Source organism: Bombina bombina, chromosome 4 (genome assembly GCF_027579735.1).
Source record: "Bombina bombina isolate aBomBom1 chromosome 4, aBomBom1.pri, whole genome shotgun sequence".
NCBI lineage: Eukaryota > Metazoa > Chordata > Amphibia > Anura > Bombinatoridae > Bombina > Bombina bombina.
In genome coordinates, this window is record NC_069502.1 from 305,774,579 (window position 1) to 305,790,150 (window position 15,572).

The 15,572-nt window shown below is 37.6% G+C and overlaps 1 protein-coding gene across 3 annotated transcripts in view; it reads left to right on the forward strand.

Moving 5' to 3' along the window:
- The window catches only part of XRN1 (5'-3' exoribonuclease 1), a 441,443-nt gene that overhangs the window by 43,913 nt on the left and 381,958 nt on the right, over positions 1-15,572 (forward strand). For all 3 annotated transcript variants that reach the window (XM_053710017.1, XM_053710018.1, XM_053710019.1), the window contains exons 7-11: positions 4,639-4,726; positions 4,816-4,984; positions 11,762-11,829; positions 12,402-12,536; positions 14,751-14,811. In XM_053710017.1, coding sequence (XP_053565992.1) covers positions 4,639-4,726; positions 4,816-4,984; positions 11,762-11,829; positions 12,402-12,536; positions 14,751-14,811 — 521 coding nt within the window. The remainder of the gene's footprint in view (positions 1-4,638; positions 4,727-4,815; positions 4,985-11,761; positions 11,830-12,401; positions 12,537-14,750; positions 14,812-15,572) is intronic.

Here is a 15,572-nt window from a genome sequence, read left to right on the forward strand (position 1 = left end):
TACAACCGATAGCGTTCCTACTCAGCAGTATAAATTTAGCTTTTAAGCTCTAAGAAATAGCAGGGTATAAATTAGAGCAGTATTTTTCTAGCTTTATGTTCTTTGTTCCTGCAAAAAAAAAAAAAAAAAGTCATGGGCCTATTGACATAACTGCTTAGCACTCAGAGGAGACCCTATATTATTAATATATGTATAAACATTCATATGCATACATTTCAGATAAATATAACCCAAATGCAAAGGCAAAAATGAGGGTAACAATGAAAAATACTTGCAGGCTTTAACAATTCTAGCCGTGCTGGCTGAAACTTTTAGTAAACTAGCGTTATCTACATGAATATTGCAGACCTTAATTCCTGTAAAGAGTCTATGAAGGAAAAAAAGAATATATATATATAGATTCCCAGCAGGTCGTGCTTTCTGACCAGCCCGAAGTCCGGCAGCCCCACTCTTATATAAAAGGAAGTCTTAGTGCAGCTGATATATCGACACTGCTGGTGGTGTGTCAAGGTTGGTGACAGAACAAACTAACCAGACTGCATTTTAAGAGTGTCTCTTTAAAATTAACCGACAGCAGGCTAGTTACATATACCCGAAATGTCCCTGGAGAGCCCTGTTTGATAGGGGGCTAGTGCATATACGGCATGTTGCAGCCCAAAAAATATTTACAAATATATCTCAAGTTGCAAACGTACAACACCCAGGGCTTATTCAGCAATACAGATTTCACTGCTAGGGAGAGACTGTAGTATCTGCAGCATGTTAAATGTCCTTCAGAATCACAAATGTCTCTTTGGTAGTAAGTAGGCAGCAAGCTGAGTGTTAATTTGCAGAGGCAACTCAGAGCGTACCTTTTCTTGCAAGGACTAAATGGTATAACGTGCAAGATATAATGATGCAGAGATAGGCAGTCAGTATCACTTTTGGGGCAACAGTTATTATTATAGACTTTCAGAGATCTTACCCTAAGACCAGGCGGTTGTGTTGAGGCAGGTGGCACACAGACTCAGCGTCCATAGATGACTCTCACGGGAGATCCACACTGTATAATCCAAAACTGGGAGGCGTTGGCAACTGGACTTCAGTACTTCTTTGATACCGCTATGATAACATGCGGCCACAAGGAAATCTCAGAGCAGAGATATCCGGCGCTAACTTCCCATTACCGGTACTCCTAAAGGCTGCGGCTCATCACGGCAGAGCTCCGGTGAATGAATGAGCTGAGTTAGCAGGTACAGCCACCTACAGTGTGGGCCTGAACTGTTGTAGCTCCCCGGTGTGCTTGTACTCACTATGGAAGTACCCTTCGCTGTGGAACGCCCACTTGATCTGACAGTCCGCCGACGGGAGAAACAGCCGGTGAGTTTTCACGCTTCTCCGGATAGTACTTGCCACCTGCACCTGCACCGCTTTATGGATTACTGGTCCTTACCCCTTGATGCAGTAAGCGCATAGGTGAACCCAGTGCAGGGGTTTAGACCGTGTATCTTCTGCTGTATTGTTCCCCTCGCTTTCCAGCAATGCACCACTCTCGTCTGCGTATAGTGTATGTGTATCCAGTACTTCGACTGTGGCTCTAGCGAGTGAGCCTATGGACAGCTTCTATGGTGCTTCCAAGTCGGACCCTGATAGAGGTAGGGTCGTGTCCTAGGGAGTGTTCAAAGCGCTCCAACAACGGACCGTGGCGGGAGTTAGTTCTTCAGCGAGCTCCGACAGGTAACACGCCACTTTCTCGTGCACCTGTTAGCTCCTCCTCCTACAGGATGCCCTGGCAAGTTTAAACAACTTTCTAATTTACTTCTATTATCATTTTTTTCTTCGTTTTCTTGTTATCCTTCGTTAAAAAGCAGAAATGTAAGCTCAAGAGTATGCACGTGTCTGCAGCACTATATAGCAGCAGTTTTGCAACAATCATATACATTAGCAGGGACACTAGATGGCAGCACTGTTTCCTGTCATGTAGTGCTTCAGGCATGGGGATGCTACCTACCTAGGTATCTCTTCAACAAAGAATAACATAAGAATGAAATAAATTTTGATAATAGAAGTAAATTGGAAACTTTTTAAAAATGGTATTCTCTATCTGAATCCTGAAAGAACATTTTTGGGTTTAATGTACCTTTTAAGGGGATACTAAACCCATTTTTTTCTTTCATGATTCAGATAGGAGTAAATGATAAAGTTGCATGCTCTATTATCATTTTTTCTTTGTTCTCTTGGTATTTTTATTTGAATGTAAACTTAGCCGGCCCATTTTTTTGTTTAGCACCTGGGTAGCGCTTGCTGATTGTGGCTACATTTAGACACCAATCAGAAAGTGCTACCCATGTGCTGAACCAAAAATGGGCCAGCTCCTATGCTTACATTCCTGCTTTTTTTTTAAATAAAGATACCAAAGAGAATGAAGAAATTTGATAATAGGAGTAAATTAGAATGTTTCTTAAAATGGCATGTTCTATCTGAATCACGAAAGTTTAATTTTGACAAGACTGTTCCTTTAAATATTATTACAAATGAATCTGTTATAGAAGGTGTCTATGCTGTGATTTTGCTTCAAGTGTCTGCTTTTAAACCTTTATGTTCAGAAGCATTTTGTATCTCCTGTTACACATTGAACCCTGACTTGTCCTTATGGAAACACTTAAGCATTCTTTAACCCCTTTATTGGCAGCCCTTAGAGAACTTTTTTGAATTAATGTTTCTACACAATCTGCCAGTCAAGAGGTTAATACACAGTTGCAGCTTCTGCCAAGGAATAAAGTCTCTGTGTTCCGATTATTATTTAATTTATACAAACAATTCAGTAGTAATGCACACAACTTAAAAATGCATGGTGCCCTTTTTTTAATATTCATTACATATGTAATTGTACCAAGTGAAAGAACATGCGGTTCTACTTTCTCTTTGTCAATGCCTAATAAGGACTCGTTTAAATGCAATCCAGTGGAAATAATGATACTCACTAGCTGGGTTCACATAAAGGGGCCGATTTATCAAACAGTCAATCGCCCCAATGCATCTGTTTCTGCGCGCGCCTTCAGGCTTGCCGGAAACAGGAGTTAAGAAGGACCGCTGCTCCTTAACTCATACACATTCCTCTAAAGTGGCAGACATCAATCCGCCCTATTGTGTACGATCGGGTTGATTGACACCCCGGCTGCGAATCTGCAGGGGGCGTTATTGCACAAGCAGTTCACCAGAACTGCTTGTGCAACGTTAAATGCTGACATCGTATGCTGTCTGCATTCAGCGATGTCTGGTGGACAGAGAGATCATCTCCATTATATCAACAAATGTTCAGCACATTATGGCACAAACAGAAAGTGGCATTGTCTTCTATGACTATTGTCTACATTAGTGGCTTCTGTTTATATAGTCAGCTCATTTTGATAACAGGAAATGTTTTTAGAATGTTAAAACAAAGGCTTATTGAACATCTATAAAAATAAATATTACAAACTGTGAAGCTATAAAGAAAATATTTATTTAAACAAACATATCTAAGGTGTGGAATTTATCTTCATTTGTGTGAACAAAATATCAGTGTGTTATGAATACTAAATGTCAGATCTGCACCACAGTATGGCTGCTGCTATGCCAATATTTATGTGATCTATCAAATCTAAATCTGCTCGTTTTTTGCACTTGTTAACTTTCAGGCGTAGTTTTGCATTATCTGAAATGGTGACAGAGACATTGCTAAAGTTAAGGCAGGGCTTGGTAATCCTACCTTTTTAAAATTTGCTCCTTTAAAAGTCAAAATTTAAAGTTTCATGTTTCCGACAAAATAACTTTCTAATATATTTTCATTTTCAAAACGTATACATTTTTTTTTATATGCACACTTTCTTAGGCTCCAACTCCTACTGAGCATGTGCAGAGGTGCATAGTATATACGTATATGCATTTTGTGATTGGCTGATGGCTGTCATATGATACAGTGTGAGGGAAAATTGAATAACCTTTGTAACTTGGCAAAAAATATTCTACTGCTCATTTCATATTAAAGGGACATTGAACCCAAATTTATTTTTTCTTTCATGATTGAGATAGAGCATACAATTTTAAGCAACTTTCTAATTTACTTCTATTATCAATTTGTCTTCGTTCTCTTGCTATCTTTATTTGAAAAGAAGGCATCTAAGTTTTTTTTTATTGGTTCAGAACTCTGGGCAGCACTTTTTTATTGGTGGATGAATTTATCCACCAATCGGCAAGAACCCAGGTTGTTCACCAAAAATGGGCCGGCATCTAAACTTACATTCTTGCATTTGAAATAAAGATACCAAGAGAATGAAGAAAATTTGATAATAGGAGTAAATTAGAAAGTTGCTTAAAATTGCATGCTCTATCTGAATCACAAAAGAAAAAAATTGGGTTCAGTGTCCCTTTAAGTGCTATTGCATTGTCTTTTTTTTTTTTTTTTTTTTATATTTTTATTTATTAATATTCAAACAATACAGCAAGTCTCCACATGAGATACTTAACAATCATCAATACAATCTTGCCTGTGTATAATTCACATTGCATTGTCTTTTTTATTGTGTATTTGTCAATAATTCAATTATACTGTATTTTGTGGTCCTTTTAATATACCATGTCTAGCAATATTATGACTTTGTTTTTCTCCTGTTTCAGAATTTCTGCTCCAGAGGAAACTACATTTCACCTTCTTCACTTGTCTTTAATGAGAGAATATATTGATTATGAATTTTCATCTTTAAAAGTAAGACGTTCACAATGTTATGTTCATTTTTTTAATTTTATATACAAAAATGTTTTTGCTTAACTATTTATCTGTTTTATTTATTGTAGAGCAAGATATCGTTTGAATATGACATAGAAAGGATAATTGATGATTGGATTTTAATGGGATTTCTTGTAGGCAACGATTTTATCCCTCATCTACCTCATTTGCATATTAACCATGATGCACTGCCTCTATTGTACAGAACATATATTAGTGTCTTACCGGAACTTGGAGGTATGGTATTCAAATTGCTACCTAAATCTATTGTTAAAAATAAAATGATTTTCTTTGATATCTCTTGTTAAATGGTACAATTTTAAAGGGACACAATACTGTATTTCTTTCCAATGGCAGGGAGAGTCCACAAATTCATTCTTTACTGTTGGGAATACAACACCTGGCCACTAGGAGGAGGCAAATACACCCCAGCCAAAGCTATAATTATCCCTCCCTACTCCCCCAGTCATTCTTTGCCTAGTAAACTAGGAGGTTGGCAATGAAAGTACTCTGAAGAAAATTGGAATTTAAGTCCTTTAATGGGTATTTTTCCTGCAAGACAGGATTGGGGTTCTTGGAGTAATCCTCTTAGTAAGAGTTGTGGTGAAAGTTAGCTTCTGGATGTTGCAGGGAACCTTCCCTAGCCTCCTTCCATTGCATGTCTGCTAACACCCCCTCTGGCTACCGGTGTAAGTTTACACTGCTTTCTTTGTCTCAGGTTTATTAAATGCAGTTATAATGTCATTTACTGGTCATTTGTTTTAGCCGGAGTCGGATAATATATTCCAGGGATTATGTATGCCTTCTTGATATATGGGACAGCAATATGTATGCTGTTTTTTTTTTTTCTTTTTCTTGTCATTTCAGAATTCTTTATACTTTTTTTTTTTTTTTTTTTTCCCTCTCTGATCTGTGCCTAATTCTGATCTACTCAGCCGTACCATACCACGTCTGACGTATGTGGGGTTTTAGACATTACCATATCCGCTCCTTTCTCTTAGTTGAGAGGAATGGTTCATCCCTGGTGGTTTCACCAAGGTTTTTATGTCTTCCAGGACAGTATTTTTCCTGGCGACCTAATCTCATGTGGTTTTCATAGGGAGTCTCTTTTCATTGAGACCACGTTTGCCTTTCAGTTGACTCTACAATTTAAAAAGTGTTTTGTCTCCAGCTGTTGGTATTGTGCTTTTATCCAGCGAAGGGACTTTTACGGTTTTATGGAGTTTTAGACATACTCGTTTTTATATAGTATGTCTGTCTGCTTATGCAGTTCCTTTAGTCTTCTAGAGGGATTTGAAATCCTGGACAATCCTATGTCCCTTCTCTCTAAGCAATATTCTTTTGGGATTGTTCTCTTATGATTTATTATTTTTAGGGTGGTTGTTAATCATATATGGTAGTTTGTCATGATTGCCATTGTTCGTCCATTTTTTGTTTCTTATGGATATAAGAAACGTTTAAGTTTTTTCTTCATGTTGGAGTGAGCCTTGGAGGCTTGTACTTAGCCTTTTCATGGAAAGACCCAGGTTCAATCCCCTGAGGGTCTGATTTTGTCAGCGTTCTCAAGGTGCGTAGAGGTTCTAGCATTCTTGGGAGTGTTTTGTCCTAGTCCCTTCCTTAGAATGAGGACTAGGGTGAAGGTGTTGAGAGCTCTTCCGGTAGTGTCCAGATTGCAGGAATCGCAAAGGCAGTGCCTTACTTTGAGGAAATATTGGTTCAATCTCCATCTTTGCTGTTAGCAAGATCTCACACTGACTCTCTTTTGTGTCTCCTTTACAACCACGGTTGGAAGATAAATCTGGGCAAGAGCTCGCTAGTCCCCAACTCCAGGGTGTGTTTTCCATGCACAATTATCGATTAATCCGTGATGCAAATATTTCTGAAGGATCTACGTTGAAACAAGTTTCTGTCTGCCTAAAAATCCTCCAGTGGCACAGACATAGCTAACTGGATTCTGAACCTGGAGTCTCTGGTTCAGTCCCAGGCAGAGCCTAGCAAGGGAGTCACCAGTGGCGTCCCTGCTGTGTGGTTTGCATTAAAGTGCGCACTCCCATAGTTTAGTGATTTATCATGTCTGGTTCACAACCCAGTGGATCTATTCCTTTAAGACTATCTCTTTAGTCCAATGCTTATCCGTCAGTGGCTCAATGCATGAAAGCGGTGGGTCTCATGGTGGCTACCATGGACATTATTCCTTTTGCTTGCTTTCATCTGCAACCTTTACATCTATGTATGCACAGGCAATGGAACGGCAACCATTCCGATCTATCTCAAACGATCATCCTGGACAACCATTCGAGAGATTCTCCCTCCTGGTGGCTTTGTCAGGAACTCTTGTCTCAAAGCACGTGCTTTTTGAGACCATCTTGGGCCAGTCTTCTTGGCTGGGGATAGGTTTGGGGTCCCTTGAAATCTCAGGGAACCTGAACGCTGGAGGAGTCCTTCCTTTCAATTCAATATTCTGGAATTGAGAGCCATTTCAATGCTCTGATGGCCTCAATTTTGTTCTGTCCGTTTTATCAGATTCCAAAATCGCACAGCGTAACTTCAGTTGCTTATATCAATCATCAGGGGGAACGCAGAGTTCCCTGGCGATGAGAGACGTGTCTCGTATCCTTCAGTGGGCAGAATATCACAATTGTCTTTTCAGCCATTCTCTTCCCGGGGGTGGACAATTATGAAGTAGATTTCCTGAGCATACAGACCTTCCATCTCGGGGAGTATTCTCTGAGATAGCTCTCAGGTGTGGGGGTGGGGGATCTTGTCTCAATTAGACACACAGTTTTAAAGTTAGGGAGCGCTATTGAGCTCAAGGGTACAGGAAGACGATATAAGATTTTGTTATAAAAATATTAATTTATTAATGTGAATGCAATGAAGATTTAATGTATATATTAACAATTATTTATGAATTTTAATTGTTTATGAATTTGTGTATATATATATATATATATATATATATATATATATATATATATATATATATACACATTAAATCTTCATTGCATTCACATAAATAAATTAATAATATTTTTATAACAAATCTTATAATATCGTCTTCTTGTACCCTTGAGCTCAATAGCGCTCCCTAACTTTAAAACTGTGTGTCTAATATATATTTTTCATCAATCAAAGGGAAAGATTGATTAGTAAGGGAGCTAAGGGTTAACAGCTGAGCGCCACACTTAGTTTTTTCAGGATCTTGTCTCAATACCAAGCTGACCAAATATGGGTCGAGATCGAGAAATCCTCATGCAGTGTTGGTGGACGCGTTATCGGTTCCGTGGAAGTTCAAGCTTATCTATCTGTTTCCTCCATTTTGCTCTCCTTCGCTTGCTTCAAACAGGAGCGGGCCTCTGTGATTCTCCTTGCTCCGGTGAGGCCTCGCAGGACCTGGTTTGCAGACTTCATGAAGATGTCTTCCTCTCCTCTGTGGAAGTTGCCTCAGCGAGTGGACCTTCTACTCCAAGGTCCGCTCCTTTACCAAAATCTTAAGTCTCTGACTGCGTGGAGATTGAACACTTAATGCTGTCCTAAAGAGGTTTTTCTGACAGGGTCATTGATACTCTGATCCAGGCTCGTAAGCCAGTTACTAGACACTTTTTACCACTCGGTGTGGAGCAACTATCTTGCTTGGTGTGAGGTTCAAGGGTTCCTCAGATTCTTTTGTTTCTCCAAATTGGTCTGGAGAAAGGTTTGTCGGCTAGTTCTCTCTAGGGTCAGCTTTCTGCCCTTTCTGTGTTGCACAATAAATTAGCTTCTCTTCCTGATGCATTCGGTTGACATTGAACTTTTTTTGTCTTGGAAAGTTTTGTTTTTGTTGTCTATTTATTTCCTCTGCTCGCAGAATTTCTTTGTTCTTTGCTTTACAGTGTGATCCCTTTTCTATTTTCCATGCAGATAAGGCTGTTTTTCGTACCAAGTTAATTTTCTACCTAAAAGTTGTCTCTGCCCGCAATAGCAATCAAGAAATTGTAGTACTTTCTTTTTGTCCTAATCCTTTTGGGAAGGAGCGTTTGTTGCACGACATGGTTGTTTTAGGTGCTTTTTTTTTATCTTCATGCAACCAAGGTTTTTCTACAGTATTCTTCCTTGTTAGTTTTGTAGGACGGTAAGAGCAAGGGTCAGAAGGCTGCGGCGTCTACTCTTTCTTTTTGAGGAGTGTCATTGTTTGGCTTATGAGAAAGCTGGTCAACAGCCTCCTGAGAGGATTACGGCTCATTCTACCTGTGCAGTGTCCTCCTCTTGGGCTTTTAAGAACAATGCTTCTATGGAACAAATCTGTAGGGCAGCTGCCTGGTCCTCTTTGCATACCTTTTCAAAAAATTTCAAGTTTGATGTTTTTGCCTCGGCTAAGGCTTCCTTTGGGCGAAAGGTGCTTCAAACGCTGGTTCTGTCAATTTAGGTCCGCCTACCTTCTATTCCCTCCCTGTTCATTCTGTGTCCTTTCTAGCTTGGGTATTGGATTCCCAACAGTAATGAATGAATTTGTGGACTCTCCTTGCCATTGGAAAGAAAACAACATTTATGCTTACCTGATAAATGAATTTCTTTCCTGGCCGGGAGAGTCCATGAACCTGCCCTGTTATTTTTAAGACAGCCTTTTTTCCTTATCTTCAGGCACCTCTATACCCCTAGTGTTTCTCCTGCTTTTCCTTATTTCCTCAGCTGAATGACTGGGGGTGTAGGGGAACTGGGAGGGATACTTAATGCTTTGGCTGGGGTGTCTTAGCCTCCTCCTGGTGGCCAGGTGTTGTATTCCCAACAGTAATGAATGAATTTGTGGACTCTCCCTGCCAGGAAAGAAAATAATTTATCAGGTATGCATAAATGTAGTTTATTTTTATTTTTACCTTTTACATATTCCCAGTGACCTGTTTTACCACCTGTATTGTATTAAACATTGGAAAATGTTTATTCTTGCAATCAAAGTACCTGGTTTTGTCCATAAACCCATAATGGAATATTTAGTAAATACTGCCCTTTGTGTATAGATAAAGATAATATAAGCAGGTCTTCCGGCAGGGTTATCCCATTTGAATTGGCATGTTTTGGAGAACAATGGGTTATGGTTTCATTGAGCAAAAACAGCCATTTTAAATACAAAAATAAACATTAAAGGGACAGTAAAGTCAAAATTAAACGTATTGCTCGGATACAGCATACAACTTTAACAACTTTCCAATTGACTTCTATTATCTAATTTGTTCTTTTGGTATCCTTTGTTGAAAACCATACCTAGGTAATCTAAGTAGCAGCAATTCTCTATTGGGAGCTAGTAGCTTATTGGTGGCTGAACATACATGCCTCTTGTCATTGGCTCACCAAATGTGTTCAGCTTGCTCCCAGCAAAAAAGTATAGCAAGATAATAAAGGAAATTGTATAAACAGAAGTAAATTGGAAAGATATTTCAAATTGTTTGCAGATTTTATGTCCCTTTTTTAAGGAGAATTTTTCCATACATTAAATACCCTGCAGTTGGTACAACAAACCATTGGAAACACATTAAGTGCCCCTTTTATCATCATTAAAGGGACAGTATACACCTATTTTTATATAACTGCATGTAATAGACCCTGCTATAAAGAAGAATATGCACAGATACTGATCCAAACTTTAAGTATAAAACCTTTTAAAAACTTACGTAGAAGCTCCCGTTTAGCACTATTAAGATTAGGCTGGTACACCCAGTGAAAGGGGCTTGGAAAACAAGAACAGCAGACAGTCCCCCCTTCCCTACATATGAAAAGACAGATTATACAAACAGGAGCCGCAGACATCAGTATACATCTAAAACTTTGGGGCTTGGTTTAGAGTCTGTAAATCAGCACAATGTTGTTTAAAAAAATAAGCAAACTATACATTTTTACAAAAACACTGCCAGATGGCCTATATAAATGGATCATCTACAAAACATTTATGCAAAGAAAAAGCTAGTGTACAATGTCCCTTTAATGGAGGCATGACCTTGTGCAATGTGTATCGTTTTCTATACGCAGATTAACTATATAGCACACAGATAAGGCAAGCACAAGCAATGGTTTAAAAAACAGCACGTTTTTGGGCAACGTTTTGAGCCTATAAACTGACTCTTAAAGGGACGTTAAACACTAAATACATTTTATGAACTTCCCTCTTATTATAGGTGCCACCATTTTGGAACGTAGTTTTCACTGCAGGCATCGGAAGGAGAGTTGCTGCACATGTAGCACTGGAATGTAGTGAAAACTAGATGTCTGCATGTTGGCACCCATGAGTAGAGGGAGGTGGGAAATAACTGCAGTACTATGCTTATAAAATGTAATTAGTGTTACATGTCTCTTTAATTAAACACGGCTTTTATCGGACATCCAGAAGGATTCAGCTATATTAAAGTATTTTGCAAAAGAACATTTACCATATTACATATTGCATTATCTTTCAAATGTTTTTTTTTTTTTTTTTTAAAGGGACAGTATAGAGCAAAATGTTTCTTATTTAAAAAGATAGATAATCCCTTTATTACCCATTCCCCGTTTTTGCATAACCAACACAGTTATATTAATATACGTTTTACCTTTGTGATTACCTTGTATCTAAGCCTCTGCAGACAGCCTCCTTATCTAAGTGCTTTTGACAGACATGCAGTGTAGTCAATCAGTGAAGACTAACTTCACGGGAGTGAGCACAATGTTATCTATATGACACACATGAACTAACACTGTCTAACTGTGAAAAACTTTCAAAATGCTCTGAGCTAAGAGGCGGTTTTTAACGGTTTAGAAATCAGTTTAAGCCTAGCTGTGTTTAGCTTTTCAAAAATACCACCAAGGGAACAAAGCAAATTTGATGATAAAAGTAAATTGAAAAAGTTGTTTAAAATTGCATGCCCTATCTGAATCATGAAAGTTTAGTTTTGACTTTAATGTCCCTTTAAGGATCAATGTTTATCATAATCTACAGAGAAAGCAAAGTGATAGGAGCAAGAAATTATTTCTTAATGTACTGACACATGATAAATATTCCCTTTTCAGGTTACATAAATGAGAATGGCTATTTGAACTTGTTGCACTTTGAGAAGTATCTTACAAAGCTTTCAGCTGTGAGTATATAGTCAATACAAGTTATTTTTTGTGTACATCTTTCTATTTCTGTCAAACAGAAACAAAGCAATATGCTATTTTTGTTTGTTTTTAAATGCATTTATTAATGTTGCTACATTGAATTAATTAACTTTTTTTGTGTGTGGGATTTTTCTCTATCAGCCAATGAGCAATAGAGTCCCAGGACCCTGAAGCACACAATCAAGCAATTTCTGTTAGTGTCACTTATATTTAAATAGCTTTTACTAAACTTTAACACAAACCCCAATATTTTTAACACATGTAACAGCTTATTTTTCATGTGCATGATAGGGAAGTTTTGAGTATTATTTACCTTTTAACTTTTAAACTTGACCATTCTTTAAAAATGCTTCCTATCCAAATTCCTCTTTCTATTCTCCTACAAGCTATGTATATTCACTCAACAACACATTTTAAGAAATAGTTGACAGTTGGTCATTGTGCACTATGCGGTTGAACCAGTATAATCAGAAGGCGCAACAGATATATTAAGACTATTTGCATGGATTCCTCGATACATAAACTACTTTGGTTCCATCTGAATTTTCAGTTCGACCGAGAACATTTCAGTGAAATCTTTGTTGACCTAAAATGGTTTGAAAGCAAAGTGGGCAATAAATACCTCAATGAAGCTGCTGGACAAGCTGCCGAAGAAGCTAGAAATTGTAAGAAAAAGAAGAACAAGGTAGGTGGTAACATTCTGCTGTTCTTTCTGTGTAATAAGCTAGTGTTAGACATGAGTAAAACTGTCTTTGTCTACTCGCTAAAAACACACACACAAACAAAATGCGCTAAATTGTACTAGTTCAGATCCTAGATAAATTCACCTCCAGAGGTGGTACGTTTACAGTAACAAAAAGCAAAGTATGTTAAAAAAGAAGAAGAATTGTAAAGTTTAATGACTAAAGTGCCCATGTTTTTTAAGAGTATTGTTAAATACTGGGCTTAAAGTCATTCATCTTTACAATCACTTTAAATTCAATGCTTTATATGAACCAAGAAAGTTCAAACCAAATTTGATTGGGAGAGAGCATACCATAATAAGCAAACTTTCCAATTGGCACCCTGAGCAGTGTATGCATAACATTGTTGCAAACCCGTGTATTTGCTCCTGAAGCTACCTAGGTATGTTAAATTGTTATTGTATCATTATATTTACTATTTAGTCATTTTAAGAATGCCTTAAAAGCCAGTAATAAAAGGGTTATTTTTGTTAGATGTGTACTAATTAGATAACTCTTCAGATGATAATCAATAGTATATGTTGCCAGTTGTGTATATTTTTTATATTATTTGCATTATAAACATAGATAGAGAAGAAACTACTGGGACAGTTTACTCAAAAAATGTCTCCTCTTTCATTTGTTCCCAATGATCCACTTTATTTTATTTCCATTACCCTTATATTGGCGTTTGAAACAGTTGATTTAGCCTGTGGTATCCCCAACCCATCCTGAAAGTTTTTGGCCTCAAGGCCAAGCTGTGTTAACACAACCAGTAGAAGAAATTACACTCCCAGTGGGGTATAGAAGAGATAAGGTAATAAAATGTTAATTTTCAATTGTTCCCTCCAAGTACTGGTGATAAGTTTATGGATCTATATAAGATAACGAAGCAGATATATGTACACAATGTGATCAAGTAATGAGATCTGATTATACCTATAAGCTCAACCCATTTTATTAGGTTGTGGCTTCAAAATCAGCTAATTCATATACACAAATAAGGCTTAAAAAGCAAATCTCATACATTGTATACTCTACAGCTGGTAAAAAAGTAATTGGAAACACATTAAGGGAAAAAACTATTGTATAGTATAGTATACTGTCCCTTTAATTATGTTGTAATTAAAGTCACAGTCTCTGCAGTCTTGCAATAAACTCCACCCACCACATGAGTTATTTGGAGAAGCCAATCTTGCTGTGTTACTGGAGTAGACGAGGCTAGCCACTGTCATTTTGTTTGTCAAAATATCAACTTTTTTGTTCATTATCAGATTAACCCTGCTGATATAAGTTAGGGACATATATGGGTTAAGGTTAGGCTTTATGAAGTGTGCTATGTGCACTTCCATTACTTAGAATTGGAAAATCCCTGAAAATTTACAGGAAAAGGAGCAAAATAAATGTTTTGGCGGTTATAGGGTTAAACATAGTTAAAGGGACATGACGCCCAAACATTTTCATTCATGATAGAACATGCAATTTTAAAGAAACTTTCTAAATTGTTATATTTAAATTGCTTTGTTCTCTTGGTATCCTTTGTGGAAAAGCATACCTAGTTAGTCTCAGGAGCAGCAATGCACTACTGGGTACTAGCTGCTGATTGGTGGCTACTCATATAGGCCTCTTGTCATTGGCTTACCCAATGTGTTCAGCTAGCTCCCAGTAGTGAATTGCTGTACCTTCAACAAAGGATATCAAGAGAATGGTAGAAACATTGGTTTTATGTTACTTTAATAATACAATCTCAAATTGTGTACTGTCCCTTTTAAGCAGCTTAGGATACAACAAAAGGTTCTCTGTATGTTGAACTCCAGTGTTGCTTGGAATAAGCTTCTGCTTATAGAGATAGAATAAGTATGTATAACGCCATAGTAAAGTGGTTAGTAAATATTCTGGTAATGATCATTTAAGATGTATTAGAAAACTTTCATTGGTATTATAATGGTAAAAGTAGTTGCCCTTACAGGACGCCACAGCAGAGTTCACTAGGTTTTAGAGTCTACATGAAGAGTCCTTGTTTTTCACAGTTCTTTCCTTTTAATAGATTGATAAGTACAGTATTTGGATATGAAGTGGCTAGATTTAAATACACTTTTAACAACACTGCAATAGGTTTCTAACACAATGTTTTGCACAACTATATTAATATACTTTTTGTATTTTTTTCATAATAGGTTGCTGAAGACTCTCTATGTTTAATTGCATTAGAGAAAGATGAAGAAGAAAATTCTAAATGTGAGTAATGTATATGCAGCAATACAGCATGAATCATGAAATTACTACTGGGATAGTGTCGGAAAGGAGCTTTATATGGACGAATTCAGCTACACACAGTTATTCCCTCTGTTTGTTTTTGGTGCTGGCTTCATAGTAAAGCCAGTGTGGTTTTGCCGTTCTTCTACTGACTTTTTGCTTATGAGCTTTTTCTTCTGTTATGTGTGATCAGTCCACGGGTCATCATTACTTCTGGGATATAACTCCTCCCCAACAGGAAATGCAAGAGGATTCACCCAGCAGAGCTGATATAGCTCCTCCCCTCTACGTCAGTCCCAGTCATTCTCTTGCACCCAACGACTAGATAGGATGTGTGAGAGGACTATGGTGATTATACTTAGTTTTTATGACTTCAATCAAAAGTTTGTTATTTTACAATAGCACCGGAGCGTGTTATTACTTCTCTGGCAGAGTTTGAAGAAGAATCTACCAGAGTTTTTTACTATGATTTTAACCGGAGTAGTTAAGATCATATTGCTGTTCTCGGCCATCTGAGGGAGGTAAAAGCTTCAGATCAGGGGACAGCGGGCAGATGAATCTGCATTGAGGTATGTAGCAGTTTTTATTTTCTGAATGGAATTGATGAGAAAATCCTGCTATACCGTTATAATGACATGTATGTATACACTTCAGTATTCTGGGAATGGTATTTCACCGGAACTACTCTGTTAAAGGTCACTAATCCTTTTAATAAATATTATCATGTTAAACGTTTTTGCTGG